General features: G+C 34.1%; 1 protein-coding gene across 3 annotated transcripts in view; it reads left to right on the top strand.

The window, feature by feature from the left end:
* Positions 1-15825, top strand: part of Cadm2 (cell adhesion molecule 2) — a 923258-nt gene that overhangs the window by 813601 nt on the left and 93832 nt on the right. For all 3 annotated transcript variants that reach the window (XM_041678464.1, XM_041678466.1, XM_041678465.1), the window contains one exon: positions 9211-9301. In XM_041678464.1, coding sequence (XP_041534398.1) covers positions 9211-9301 — 91 coding nt within the window. The remainder of the gene's footprint in view (positions 1-9210; positions 9302-15825) is intronic.

Consider the following 15825-nt stretch of genomic DNA (forward strand, 5'->3'; position numbering starts at 1 on the left):
GAATATTGCCCATAGATGAAATAAGGACCAGCAATCTGAGAGAGATACAGTTTGTATTAAAAGGAGAGCTGTTGTAATAAGAGGGGCAGGGCTGCATCCCCAGCACCCTGGCTGCCTGGCTAGCTTATGCCCGAAATAACAACACACAAACTGTATTCATTTAAACACTGCTTGGCCCATTTCTATCTAGCCTCTTCTAGGCTGACTCTCGCACCTAGACTAGCCCATTTCTAATTATCTGCTGTTGCCCATGAAGTGACTTACCAGTGACCTTCTAGCCTACGTCCATCCTGGGTCGGAGCTTTATCGCGTGTGTCTGCCCGGGAGCAGGGCATGGTGTCTCTGCTCCAGAGAGCAGAGCTGTCAGTCTGAGCTCACTTCCTCTTCCTCCCAGCATTCTGTTCTGTTTACTCCTCCCACCTATGTTTTAACCAATGAGGACCAGCCAAGCAGTTTCTTTATTGCTTAACCAATGTAATCAACAGATTGATATATGACATTCCCACATCACTTCCCCTTTTTTCTGCTTAAACAAAAAAAAAGGAAGGCTTTAACTTTAACATAGCAAAATTACATATAACAAAACAGTTATCAAGTAAAAATTACAATAATCTTTATCATAATTAAGGAAAACTATAACTATAACTAACTATTCTTATCTCCATCAAAGACTCCAGAAAGATACAATATTACCTAAGCAAACAAGAAATCCAAAACTCTAGAAATGACAGAGACATCTCACTGCCTGGACAGTCATCCAAAGTTTCTCTGTACTGTTGGGGCATCAATCTTCAGCCTTCAGGCCCATAGTATCCAGCAGACATTTCCATGAAGCAGGAAAATTCAAAGGCAGTCACTATCTGCTTGTCCTGAAGAATGTCTTGCAGACTCTTTCATGAATCAGGAACCCCGAAAGATCATCTCACCTTTAGGCAAGTTCAGTAGTCCTCTCTCTGTGGGTTCTCTGTGTTCAGTTTATGCAATAGTCCAGGCAAGAGCAGTTTCTTGCCCAAATGGCTATCAAACTCCATGAGGATCCTCTTCGATGCCCATCTTCCTCTTGAAGTAGATTGGTGCTGCCAGGAGCAGAGTGTCTCATTGTCATGAAAAGTCCTAAGTTATTAAAGCATTAAATAGCATATTCCGTAGTCTTTGAAAGATATGAAGAATGCCGATCAAACTGAAATATATCTCTATATATCTAGAAAATCTAACTAACATGACTACAAGCTTGACTATTACTGATGATTATCCATTAACCTATATTTCTTAATTATACATTACATTTTTTAATGAACTACACAATCACAATATCTTAATCAATAGCAGAAATATGCATATACATATAACAAAATTGATCTTAAATCTCTATCAATAAAGCAAAATATATACTAATACAAATTATTCATACCTATATCAGAGAGCAAATACATGAAATGATGCAGTCTTCATAAAAACCTAAGGGCAATGCTATAAATGTCTGTATTTTCCATCCCAAAGTAGGAGATAATCACACCACATAGTCATACATGTGTAATACATTTGATGAATAATTTGCTATTGATAAAAGGAAGATAGAATGTAGTTTTGGACAAGGGAATAAAATGTAATGATTAGCAAATTCAGGATTTTTCTTTGGTATGATAACATTCTCACTATGGAATACATCAGAAATGGTCCCAAATAAAGAAACACTTAGAGGAAATGTCAGTGTTTTCTCTGTTGCATGAAAAGAGAACATGGGCTGGGCGGTGATGGCGCACGCCTTTAATCCCAGCACTCGGGAGGCAGAGGCAGGCGGGTCTTTGTGAGTTTGAGGCTAGCCTGGTCTAGAAGAGCTAGTTCCAGGACAGGAACCAAAAAGCCACAGAGGAACCCTGTCTCGAAAAACAAAAAAAAAAACAAAAAAAGAACGAAAGAAAACATATGCATTAATAATGTGCACAATAGTAACTGCCCAAGACACAGAAATTCGGCTGCCAGATTGTAGGACATTAGAAGTAAGAGAAACACATAGCAGCAAGGAACATAATAAAAAATACATGGCAAGGTAAGTTATAAAAAGGTATTTCAGCTCTGTTTCCTTGTTATGCAGAATTAAAAAAAAATTATCCTATGAAATTTATCAGATCAACTTTTCCTACATAGAAAGTATTAATCATTTATTAAAGTACTTCCACACAATGAAGGGACTCATTTTAAACCGAAATTTAAGAGAAAGAAGAACAGATATTTTCTTTTCCTGTCAACCACACAAACACTTTCAAATCTCACATATGAGGTAAGAGAACATCTCTAAACTGAACAGCATGAAAAACGACTCAGCTTTTCATATATGAAATCTCTTATTTATCGTTACCCATATCTGTTTTTTTAAAACATACCTTTTTATTAGTCTGATTTAAATTTTTAGGAAATAGATCATATGAGTCAGATTTAATTCAGTGCTCAGTAGAAGAATTCTATGTGCACCAGCAGAAGACTCTGCACAGTACACAGCACAGAAGACACAAAACAGCTATTTCCTGCTGTTTCATGACATTTCATTGACGTAACTAGACTAAAGCAGAACTCTTATTGAAAATGAAACTCTCAAGGAAAAAATACCGAAATGTCAGAGTAATGTTATTTGTATGAGAAACCGCTGTAACACTCTAGAATGAGATGAGTATTTTAGCCTGAATTTTTAAAATGTTTATGTATGTGCTGTAAAATACTTTATACACCTCCCCATCAAAACATTGAGCTTATTATTAATTATTAACATTTGTTTCATAATTTTATTTGAATGTGATGTTTCACCTATAAAAATGAATAGTTGTTTAAAAATGTAGATCATTTTCATTTAAGCCATAAATAAAACAATGAAAATAGCTCATGAGTTGGGCCCTCTATTTGAGCCCAAACATTTTATCTGAGTAACAATAGAAGGTTGTAGGTAAAAGCCAGGGAAGAGAAGAGGAGGGAAGCAAAGATGAGAACTAGGAAGGAAAGGGAAAGAGTTTGGGAAAGAAGAGAGGTGGAGGGAGCTTCAGGCTTAGGAATAGCATTGTTTATAAGTTAGACCTGTTAGGCTAGTGATAAATGAAAATATATGCATTAATACATTTAAAATATTACAAAGCATACTATCACTATTAAATAAAATAGTATCTCTATAAGGAATTAATAGCCAATTTTAGTTCGACCTATATATTTTAATAATTGTGTTTCTAATCTAGTAAGTATGACAATGGATAATATAGGTGTTTAATTTCCCTTTAAAATCTTACATTGTAAAACGTACCATAGTGTTTCTATGGTGATTTTGTTATTGTTAAATCTCATTTAGAGAATTACCTTGGGCTAGAGAAACAAAACTTACTGTTGTAAATTTTTGCTACATTTATCAACCATGTAATGTATTTCAGTTTTTATTCTCATGAATTGAATACAAATACAATTCTGATTATTACAGAAGAGATTCATTCCTTTTGTGCTTGGGGATTACTGACATGGTTGTTTATGTGCTCTTTTTCTTGTGGGTATTTGGTATACAGAACAAAGATATTTCTAAGGGAAAATGTAGATTTTTTTTTCATTTGATGTGTTTCTCCATTGATTCTTCTTTTTGACGGATCTGTAGGCTGTAGTGATGTCTCTGTTGTTACATTTACAAAGGACCTGAGTTCAGTTCCAAGCACCCTTAGTGGTCAGCACAAGCTCCGTGTATCTCCAATGCTCTCTTTTGTCTCTGTGAGCACCCACACAATACAGAGACTCTTGACACATTCTTTGGATTCATATCATATGAGAATGATATTCTGTAGCATTCTTTTTTTCAGAAAATGTTCAGACAATGATTTATAGTTGCCTTAATCCTTTTATCAAATCTATCTTTTCTTTTCATTCATTGACTCATAACAGTCTTTTCCAGTTCCAGAGTTTTCGATGCCAGTGTCTGGCACAAAGACTCATATGTCACACACATGTGCCATGAACACATGCATACAGGTGAACCATACATACAACAAATAATTTTTTTCCATCTCTATTCAGAAAAGGACATGCCTCCCATGTGCTTGCTCAAAACATGACACATCAAGCTGAAGAGGGGTGTAGATGGGAAAGGGAAGGGGGTAAGAAGAGAGGAGGGAGGGGAAACTGATTGCTACGTAAAATAAATAAAAATGTTATTTAAATAAAAATTCTGATGCCAAAAACCTTGAAAATGTAAATAAAGCTTTTAATAAAAGTCTCAAGGAAGATCTCTTGTAATAAATGAAAAAGGGACAATAGTTTAACTGGCCATTTTCATCTGTCAAAAAATTAATAACCTGAAAGTAATCAAGAAGAAAGTAAAAAGGTGAGAGACAGAACATTTGTGTGTAGACACAAGTTCTGTCCCACCCAGTCATGCAGCCATTCAGTCCTAACGAAACACACAGAATTTTATACTAAATAAACTGTTTAGCCTGTTAGCTCAAGCTTATTATTTACTAGCTCTTACAACTTAAATTAACCCATAATTCTTGTCTATGTTTAGCCATGACTTGGTATCTTTTCTCAGGAAAGCATTCTCATCTTGCTTCCTCTGTATCTTGCTGGTGACAGACTCTCTATTTTCCTCTTCCCAGAATTCTCTTAGTCCAGTCACCTTGGCTGTTTTTTCTGCTTGTCTACTAGCTAATCAGCGTTTTATGAAACCTATATAGGTGACAAACCTTTACAGTGTACAAGGGCATTATCCCACCAAATTTCCCCATTTTTCTTTTCAAGACAAAAACCCTGAATCTAATGTCCTTTGTTTAGCTTTTTTCCTGGCTGTTATCCATAACAACTTGTAGCCAACAGGCTAAAGGCTAAACAAAGACAAATATACATAACCCATTTTGGGGGCATAATTTTCTAAGATACTCCCTGCTGATCAGGGACACTGATAATCTTACATGACACATAGAAAATTTAGGATTATGGTCAAATCTTGGCTGGAATATTCTATGAGACTGGATCATTGAGGACCATGAGTTACATTCACCTGATAATATATACATATGCATAAGAAAGAAATGATTTCTGATATATCATTATCATGGTTTCTGAAAGCATCCTATGGCATCATTTCTCAAAAATGGGGCTGAAATTGAAAACAGAATACAAACATGCCTGATGATATCAAGTTACATTGTTGCAATTCTCTTAAAGTAACCAATAAAAATTTTATAATGCTGTGTCCTGTATGTTTTAGTAACTATGCAAAATTTTATTATACAAATAAATAATTTGTTAATAGTCAGAGGAAATACTTTTGTCAACAAATAACATAAGCAAAAGTGTTATTTTAAGCAATGACCTGAAGGCTATGGACAACCTTGAACCATTTATTCCAATTCTGAACAGATTATCTTTTTCACCCAATATATTATATGGGTTTGGTGGTTTGGTCAATATCCCTAACAGAAAAAGATTATTGGTATATAAAGCCAAGTTATTTTTTTTAAATACAAAAGGAATAAAGTAGGATTTCATAGGTAAAACATTTTATTCAAAGGGTCAATTTGTTAACCTGCCAAACTATCAGTAATGGACAGATGTTGCTGAACTACGAACGGTAAATGTATCAAGGCTTGTGCTCTGAGGTTGCCCATTATGAGGTTTCCTAACAGCTATTCTGTAAAATCTTTGTTACGAATACAAAAAATCTGTTCCAAGCTAGATCAATGTTTCACTTTGATTTTTATTCTTAGATCAAATATAATGGAAAGTATCCTGAATTCACAAGTTAATACAGCTCCAAATTTTTTAAATGAATGACCTTTTTATTATCGTGTTTTAACACTGCAATTATATTCTTCATGAATGAACCCCCGAATTTTTCAAATAAAAAATATAATATATAACGGTAAAAGTTTTCCCACATACTGACACACTTTAATTTATATCCAAAAGAATAGATGGCTTTAAAAAATGTACTGCATTCTGAATATAACAGAAATCTTAGGAATATGGTAACCCTATCTTTCCACTTGGTCCCAGAAACAATAATCAACCAAACTTTTAAATGAATTCTAAGATATCCTATAAATATGTTGTGTTTTACCTATTGTTTTTGCATGGCTCCAAGAATTATCTTTTAGTTTATCAAAACTTTATCAAACTTATTTATTTATTTATTTAGCAATGATTTAGCTTGAATGATTGTGTAAGTGACACATAGCAGATAGAAAAAAAGGCAGCAGAAAGAGAAGTACCATTTGATAAAGAGGTGACAACATCCAGGAGACTACTGGAGTAGCGAGATTGAGAGACTAAAGAAAAAAAGCAAAGCCAGCAAATCTGGATCTTATAAGCAACCAGAAAAACCAGCTTGGAAAGTTGAGGCAATCAGCAGGAGTTCCCAATTCAGTGTAGGAATCTGTGCCACCTGGAAATCATATTAGTTATATATAAATGCAAAAAGAGAGATCCATTTTAGAGAGTTGTTCCTTAAATTGGTGAACTTTTTAAGTCCAAGAATACACAGTGAGCCAGCAATGTACAGACCAGAGTGTCTTCGACTTGTTAGTCCACAGCCGGGGTGCCATGGTCTGAGAATCCATGCTTCTCTTTTCGCTACTTCAAGACCTAGCATTTAGGAACACCTGTTTCCATTGTAGTCCTGAGACAGTTGTAACATACTGTAGACAAATATCTAAAATATTTTTCCACTTCATTGTAACCATTAAGCAAACAGAGAGGTCGGGGGACTATGTTCAGGCATACTACAGTGCTTCCCAATCACATAACATCTTTCCAATGTCTATGCCTTTTAAAGTTTCTGTCGCTTCCCAAGGTAACCACAGGTTTTTGACCAAGTTTTGAATTGCTGACCATTGGAGGGCAATCTAGATTCAAACTTGAGGAAGTTCAAAGGCAGAAGAAAAATCAGAGAATCTTCTGATGCTTAGGAATCTTTATCTCTTAGTCAAACTGAGTGAGGCCTAGCCACATTTTGAGATCAATGTGTTCATTCAGTCTTCCAATGGCAATGCTAATGTAATACTAAATCATTGACAAAGAAATGTCTAGAATACTATTAGACCAAAGGGTACACTCAAACTGAAACACAAAATTATTGTCACAGACAGACAAATTAAATCTATTTCCCAGAATCATATTTTCTGTAGATTGCCCTCCATTCTTTTCACTAGAAATATATCTGTCTTTTATAAGATTATACTTATGTATAGGCTGAAGGTCAAAAGATGATATGCTTCTATTTGACGGGAATGATCCTGGGTCACACCTATCTTCCCACATAAGTTTCAACGTTTCCGTGCTTGTTGACTAAATTACATCATAACCTTTGTCAACCACTCATTTGATAAATGTCTTCTTTGTAAAACGTATCAACAAATTATATTTACATCATTTAACAGGCATAGGAATTTTTATATTTTTCAAATTGAGCTTCTTTCCAGAGTCATTTTATAGAATTATAATTTGCCATGATGCACAAAGAAAGGAATTTTGTAACTAGAATATTATTTTTACTTCATATATTTTTTGTGTGATGGCAGGAATTGAATTCAGGGACTTGAATGTACTAAGCAATTGTTCTAATACTGATGTACATTCTCAGTCCTGAAATCACTCCTTATCTCAGGCTGGACTTGATCCAAAAGACTCTTGTCTTTGTCTCTCATATACTGAGATTATTAGTATCCATCTTTTCCTAATCCTGTATTATATATTTGATTATTTCACATGTGTTGTCTTGTTTACAGGCTTGAGAAAGATTGCATTTGAAACATAAACAATTTTAACATGTAAGATCATCTACATAATTATAGTTTGTTGTTTTATATTAGCGAAATTTCAATACTATATCTTTAAGGAAGATAACTAACTTAAATATTTCAGAATTGATTAATGCTCCAAAGCAGCATACTAATATGATGTCAGTTGGGTTCCATTTTTTCCATTAAGTCTAAGGGAAAGGGGAACATGACAGTCTGAGAGGTCAAGGCTATTGTGTTCTTACACAGTATATAGAGATAAGAGGGAAAGAACTAGGCCACTTAGTTCTATACAGACTATAAAGAAATCATTGTGCTTACATGGTCCCTTTATTCTTTAAATGTTATTTTCCATTTCCTCTAAGAAATATATACTTTCCTGTTGTTTAAAGGATTACATTTGTCATGTGATTTATATACCTAAGTGTCCTAGAGTTTTCTTGAATTTATTTTCATAAGAGTTTGATTTTATTAAACAGAAACAATTACTATATTTTAACAATTATTTCATTGCCATATGAAGCCAAATGCTACCTTTCAGGACTATTATAAATAGCTATTTGATGTGCTTTGTCCACTCTGCTTTAAAGAAAGCAGCGTGTGCTCAGAGCTGCAGGGCTGTCTCTTCAAAGGGATCCTGCATAATGCTTCTGAGACTGCAGTTTATCTTGAGTTCATTGAGGGTTCCTTATTGTGAGTCCCTGGTAGCCCTGTGACAATGAAAGTGTTGTTATTCAAATGCACATAAATGCATTCAGTCCACAAAAATAGTATCCATAGCAATCTATAAATAGTTGAAGAAACAATTTCATGAAATACTTGATATTCATCTGAACCACTTTTTGCAATGTCACATTTAAATTCAGTTTTCAGAGAGTCTCCTAAGATATTCAAATATTTTTGTTAAATTGCACAGATGGGAAAGTTTCAGTCTCATATATGTGTGTCTCTGTGTGTGTAAATATACATAATATTTAGATTTTTATATATTTATAAGAAGCATAAGAGATGCTGAGCACGCGTGATACAATTATAAAGTGTTGAACGGAGCGGCGGGTTGTGTCCTGCTACCCGACTAGCTGTATACCCAAAATAATAACACAGAATCTGTATTCATTTAAACACTGCTTGGCCCATTAGTTCCAGCCTCTTATTGACTAGCTCTTACATATAATTTTTAATAATCTGTGTAGCCCACGCGGTGGCTTGCCAGGGAAGATCTTAACCTGCGTCTTTCTGGAGTGGGAGAATCATGGCGACTCAGTGGCTCGGCTTCTTTCTCCCAGAATTCTGTTTTGTCTACTCTGCCTACCTAATTTTCTGTCCTATTAGGGCCAAGCAGTTTTCTTTATTAATTAACCAATGAAAGCAACAGATAAATACAAGAGCCACCTCCATCAATAAAGTGTATCCTTATATGTTATTAATGATTTTTCTCTTCTCTTTGTTCTAGATACACCATCAGTTAAGATCATACCATCCACTCCTTTTCCACAGGAAGGACAAGCATTAACTTTGACTTGCGAATCTAAAGGAAAACCACTGTAAGTGATTTAGTGACTGGTAAACTTTTCTCTCTTTCTTCAATCAGTATTTGATGAAAGGGTGTAATTGTAGACATCTTCATTCTAACCTGTTCTTGTCAAACAATAGAACAGGCTCTTTGGTATTTACTCCTTTCTTCCTCAGATTTCTCTAAAATGAATGTGTGTGAATATAGAATACAAATACAGAGTACACAATCAAATGACCGGATGACAGGCAAAATGATGTCTGAAATGCTTAGCGATAAAGGCAAATTTGCTCAAATGGAATACAGTAGTCCATTGGATTTCCTGAACCATACCATCACTCCCTTCTACTGGTAGAGATACTTTTCTAAGAGGAATAATGAATTTGGAAAGCAATGATATTGTTACTGTAAAGAATATACGTCATTTCATTTAGGAATAATTCAGCAAGTAAAGCTCAATAGAAGTCTGGGATTCAGTTATGTAGAAATAAACTTGAATGTTGTAATATCCATGCTTGCACTAAAGATGACTCCAAAGTACAATCATCTCTTATTTTACAGAATAACACAAAATTTTGGGAAGTTTAACAAATGCAATATTCGATCTTTCTCAGAAGATTTTCACAATTGTTCCCTGAGGATGTCGATGAATGGCACCTTGCAAACAGAAAAAGAAAATTAGAACATTTATTTTTGATGCAGGAAAGAAAATTTAATCTCAGAAATGAGAACTAATTTTTGTCTTATTCACGTAGGATTAAGATTGGTGAGGCAGGCCCTACTCACCCTTTGTTTCAGTCCAAAGCTTAGAGTCTTTCACCTCCTATCTGTTAGTTCAGCTGCTGAATCTAAATTTCCACTTCTGTGTAAATTCAAGTTCATGGTGATTTCATAACTGGAGCTGAAACCCTAGTTTTGACAAGAGAGGAATGACCCAGGCTCTGGAGAGTGGAACAATAGTCATCCCACTCAGATTTGCTTCTCTAGTTAAAATTTTCTAATATCCTATTTTAATGACATTTGCAGCAAGAATTTATGCCCATATATTTTTAAATATTACAAATCATGTAGTGTTTTTGAATATTAATTCATAGATTAATAATGGTCTAAAACAGTCATATTTTGCATTTATCCTTATGGGTCTCCATGTTATACTGAATTAATGTTATCATTTTCTTAATAACGTGTTTTGATTTATTGTCCTATATTATAGCTCTATCACCAGTGTTTCTTATTTGTTTTGTTCTATAAGCTCCCAGGACATTAGCAGTACAATTAGAGTCAACTTTCTTGATTTGTTCTTTGGTTTAGAATGCTTCTTTCTTTCTTCTTTCTAAATCAGTTCAAAATCTACCCACTCCTCCCCATTTTCAGAGTATCATCTCCAATAAATGAAAGTGTTAACTTTTTTAAGTGAACTGAACTAAAGTAGATCTCTTTAGCTCATATTATGTCCCCAAGTGTGTCACTTGAGGCAGACAGAGCACAAAACCAGGGAAGACTGAAAACAAACCACTTGATTTTTCCCAGAAGGAAATCTTCATATTCAAAAAGAAAATGGTCTTACTAAAGCACATAGAAGGATAACAAATTAAAGAGGATTAATCAAGAAGTTCATCACTGGACAAAGAAGAGAATCACTAGTGGAACGATCAATCACTTCAGAAGATGATACATACAAATTAGAAAAGAGACGATAAAAACATTTTAAAACAATTGCAAAATAAGGAATAAATTAAAGCATAATGATAAGGATAATGCCTACATTTTAAGACAGATTTTAAAATGTGGAAGCCTAAATAAGGAGTGTGGTATCACATGGACCCACTGGGCAGGTTGAAATTGTGTCATTTATTCTGGTAATCACCGCCAAAGTTCCACTCCATTACTTTGCAACTATTGCACCTGATTCCCCACTTTGTTATTTTGGCATTATTGAGAGGCAACACTATTGGCATAGCATTCAATTCTTACCCAGAACAGTAAATTTCTATTATCTTTCCTTTTTACCTGTTTCGCTTCTAGTGATCAAGTGGGGATCAAAAACATAAAACAGATAATAAATATATTTTCATCTTATAGGTGACCTGAACAGCACCCTTAAATCATGTCCAAATTTTTATTGTTCCTTTAAAATGCATATTTGAGCAACATATGACGTCTTAAAGAATGAGCAATTCATCATTATTAGGTGCACTGTTTCTGTTTAAATCACACTACTATCTGTGTTATAAATCATGAAACTGTAGCAAGGCTCAAGTTGCAGTGAGATTCATGTTTGCAACCTGCCCTCCAGAATGCTAATGTTGTTTTCCTTCTTCTAAATGTGAGGGCCCCAGTGACTGTTTATGAACAATCATGCCTTATTTGCCTGCTTTGGACAGGAGCCTTTTGCCATTTTCTTGTAGAACAGCTGCATAACTTGGGCCAGTACCAAATTGTTCCACTTGACATTGCTATAGAGGCATTCTATTCTTTCCTTAAAAGAGAGATTACTGTACATGTCTATTGTTTTAATTTTTGTCTAAAGTGAGGCCCAAGCTAATGCCAGCCACTTTTCTTTCCAGTCCCCAGAGTTTTTGCAACCCTCTTCTGCCTTTGGCTGAATTCCCAGACAGCTTTTAGGCAACACATTCTCCATTTATAAAAGTGGAAGAAGAACATACCCTTTACATTACATTAAAGTCGTGACCTTAGAAGATGCGGGGTGGCCCCTACAAGCTGTGACAAGTGAATCAGCATTCATTTTAACCAAAGCTTAGCACATTGTGAATTTACTTTAAGGAAAGAGAAAGCAGTGGTACATTTTCCAGTGGAATAAGTGTGCATTTGGCATTTATTCTGTAAGAAGAAAATAATTACAGGAAGTGATGAATTTTCCTCTATACACAACACAATGTTTTTATTGTAGTTACTATTTTACCATCTAGTAATTATAATTTTTCTTTTGTTCTTGGCAGAAATCTAGCATGTATAATTGCAGAGATGAACATCCTATTCTGTGTTAGAAGAAAGACCTTAATCTTTAGAAAGATAGATCTTATGCCACCGAGCACCTAGTGAGGTACTGAAAAGGAACAATTTTATATACATTTTGGTTATGATCAAAAATTAGGGAAGGAATCTGATATGTACATACAAATGCATTCCCTCATGTACAGAATAGAATTATTTCTTCAAAAGACACAAAATTAAGGCAAAACAGTTTTATATCAGTCAGTTTCTTTAGACTAAAATGTGGGCTTCTCTTACAAAACACAAATCACAAGTCATTTGCCAATTGTATGCAATGCAATTAGTGAAACTAAACTGCAAAATAAACCAGGAGTTAATGAAGGCAAGTTATCATCCAGAGTGAAATATTGTTCACCAAAATAGAGACGATTTGATATTGATGTAACAGTATGAGTCTATTGTCCCAGCAATTTCAAATCACACTGTTTAATGCGTGAGATGTTATTAACCAATATTTGTATTCCTCCTGCTAATCAGAAATTCCTCTAGTTAACCACCATGTCAGTATTAATGTTCAAGTCGGATGTCTGTGGTACAGTACTCTGGGGTATAGTCACCATGGTTGTGTAGAAGTAGAAGCTAAGGCTTGGACCCAAATTATATTATCTATGAATATTCACAGCATTAGATGTCATTAATTAGATTCTTAGCCACTCAGATTAGTTTGCTTTTCTAAGTTCATAAACTTTGATTTTAGAACAAGTTTAGATTTACAGATAAATTGAGCAAAAACTACAGAAACTTCCTATATGCCGCTGCCCTTCCACAGGGTGAGCATTATCCATTGCTCACAACAGTATTTGATTGAGTCATTTGGCCAAACAACGGGGCAATACAGCCTGTCATCATGTAAAAGAAAAGTTTCTCTCTTACTCTTGAGTATTTTTTTCTCTAAAATTATGTAACGGCTATCGAATAGACCAATTAAGCAATGATTGAAGGCAATATATCAGTAAGGTCTCCCAACAAGTAATGTCTTAATAAATAATAACCATAAGGACTATTATATGTCATTTGGTAAAGAAATTAAATCCAAAGTACCTCAAGAGTTTTACTCAGAAGTCTGAATTATTAATAAGATGCTTAGTAAGTCGAGACAATGAATTATGATCATAGATTCTTCCAAGTGTCTGAAATACAAGATTTTGATCAGAATAAACACATTCTAGGACATTAGTTCATGAATTTTGAAAAGCATCTAGAAGACAAATAAAACCAAATAGAAACTAAAGTCACAAAAAAACTGTTAAGGGACACATATTATTCAGGTTATAATAATAATGATGACAAATATTAAATAATATTCATATAAGAGAATGCAGAGGCAAGAGGCTCTCTTAAAGAAAAATGTAAAATAATGAGAAATTGATGACTGGCAAATTTGAACCCATTGAAATGGCTCCTTCACAAATAACTAACCAATTATGGTGAAAATATTTTAGTCAACTTGAAAGAACTGTAAAGAGGAAAAAAAATTAATCCTGGTTCTACAAATGTGGAGTAGGTTTACCTTAGAGTAACTATTACTAGGATGGAACAAAGATTTATCAGTTAACAATAAATCTTGAACAGTAAGCAAATGCTTAAAATCAAAACAAACAAACAAAAACCACTCCCTATATTTTTAGACATCCCAAACTGACATAAAGGCAGCTCCAACAGGCTGTTGAAAATCCAGTGTCTCTGAAATGTACAAAGTTGTTTTCTTGGTAATTTCTAAATTTTCTCATTTGTTTTTGAAGTAATTAATTTAAAAATATTTCTATGGTATGTATCGTGTGTGTATGTGAACTTGAATGCTAGTACAATGGAGTCCAGAGGTTTTGGATCTCCCTGGATCTGGAGTTGCAGGTAACTGTGAGCTGCTGGATGTAGGTGCTAGGAGTTAAACTTCTGTCCTCTGCAGCAGCAGCAGTACATGCCCTCAACAGCTAAGACACCTATCCAGAAACTTGCTTATTCTTAGTTGTCTTGGGCAAATCAAACAATACCTTGTGGAAACAGATCGAAAGCATTTGTCTCCTAGAGGTGATAATGACCAACTCTAGTTAGTAGTAGAATAGAGATTGTCATCTACAGTAACAACAGTGAGGGCTGTCTTGTATTGTTCACTTCATGTTCTCAGATCTCTGACAGAACATTTTCCCAAGATTTTAATGAGCTTGGCAAGAGGTAGAGAACATTCATAAACTATCAGCCCAAGTATTCAAGTAGATATAAACCAGTAATGTAAACTCAATTTTCTCAGATATCTGATATTATATTTAGATATCAGATATGTGGTAAATATATCTGATATCTGAATATGTAAATATAGGTAAATGATAGACATGGTTATGTATAGCTACATAGATATAGAGATATAGAGATAATTATGTATATATGTATATATATATATATATATGAGTTTGTACATAGAAATAACTGCTATTGCCAATAAAATATAAAAAAAATGGGATGTCAAAGAGCCTAGAGAAAATAAGATGGAATTTTCAAGAATACATTAATCATGAGACTATATTTCTTATTAAATATTACATATAATGTATCTCTCAAGTAATGGAAGATAAAAAAGAATGGATCTATCATTTAGAAATTATTGTAGGAAAATTTTTGAATAAGAAAAGTCATGTGATTTTTTATATTTTCCTTTGATTTAAAATCTAGAATATTATTAAATTATCAAAATTTACTCAAATTAAAAATCCAATACAGTCACTTTATTCATAAGGTACTTTGAAAGGTATAATACTAGGAAATTAGTCCCTAATTTCCATAATAAAGATATAGCCACATTCTGTCGTCCCTTTGCTGAAACCCATATGGTCCTTTGCTCCCATCTCATGGTTTTAAAATTTAATCACACATTCACTCTCTGGAAGCACACAAGTGGTTATCTTGGAAATGAGACTGAATATTTTGGTTTTGTTTGTAAAACACGGAGCTGACTCTGGGTAATCTCCACGGCTGTTATTTAGGGTGAGCATCTGTGGTGTGCTGGGCACTCAATCATTTTCAATTAAATGTCCCAATGTCTTGTGAAAGTCCCTTCAGAGTCTGCAGAACCATGGTTATAGAACCACAGAGAATATGCACTTCTTGAGCATTTTCCAGAAAGCCAGGTTTCTTGCAGAAAAGCCTATTATTTTGAGAGATTATGTAAATGCTTGGGTGAAAACCCAACTCAGAGTGTCTCAATCTTTAAGACACTGCAAAGGTACCATCATATTCATGGGTAAGACTTTCAGGAAGTATACCTGTCAGTTCACGGTATGTAAAATATCTGTCATGTATGAATATAGTAACTGTAGAAAGCACAATTTTTAATCTTTATGTTAGCATTTTTATAGAAATTTTATGTGTACTTCTGTAGTAACAAAATCATTAATATGATAATTTTAGGAAGATATCAGGAACAAAAATTACTTTTATTCTTACGATTACTAGAACATTAAAGAAAACAGGAGTCATTACAACTTCTCCTTAAGGAATGTGCTCATTTGTTCTTTAAAAAGTTCTAGGCAATAGTATTTTTTTCTG

The sequence above is a fragment of the Microtus oregoni genome, unplaced genomic scaffold (genome assembly GCF_018167655.1).
Source record: "Microtus oregoni isolate MIOR12 unplaced genomic scaffold, Mior012 000030F_ref0000283, whole genome shotgun sequence".
Classification (NCBI taxonomy): domain Eukaryota; kingdom Metazoa; phylum Chordata; class Mammalia; order Rodentia; family Cricetidae; genus Microtus; species Microtus oregoni.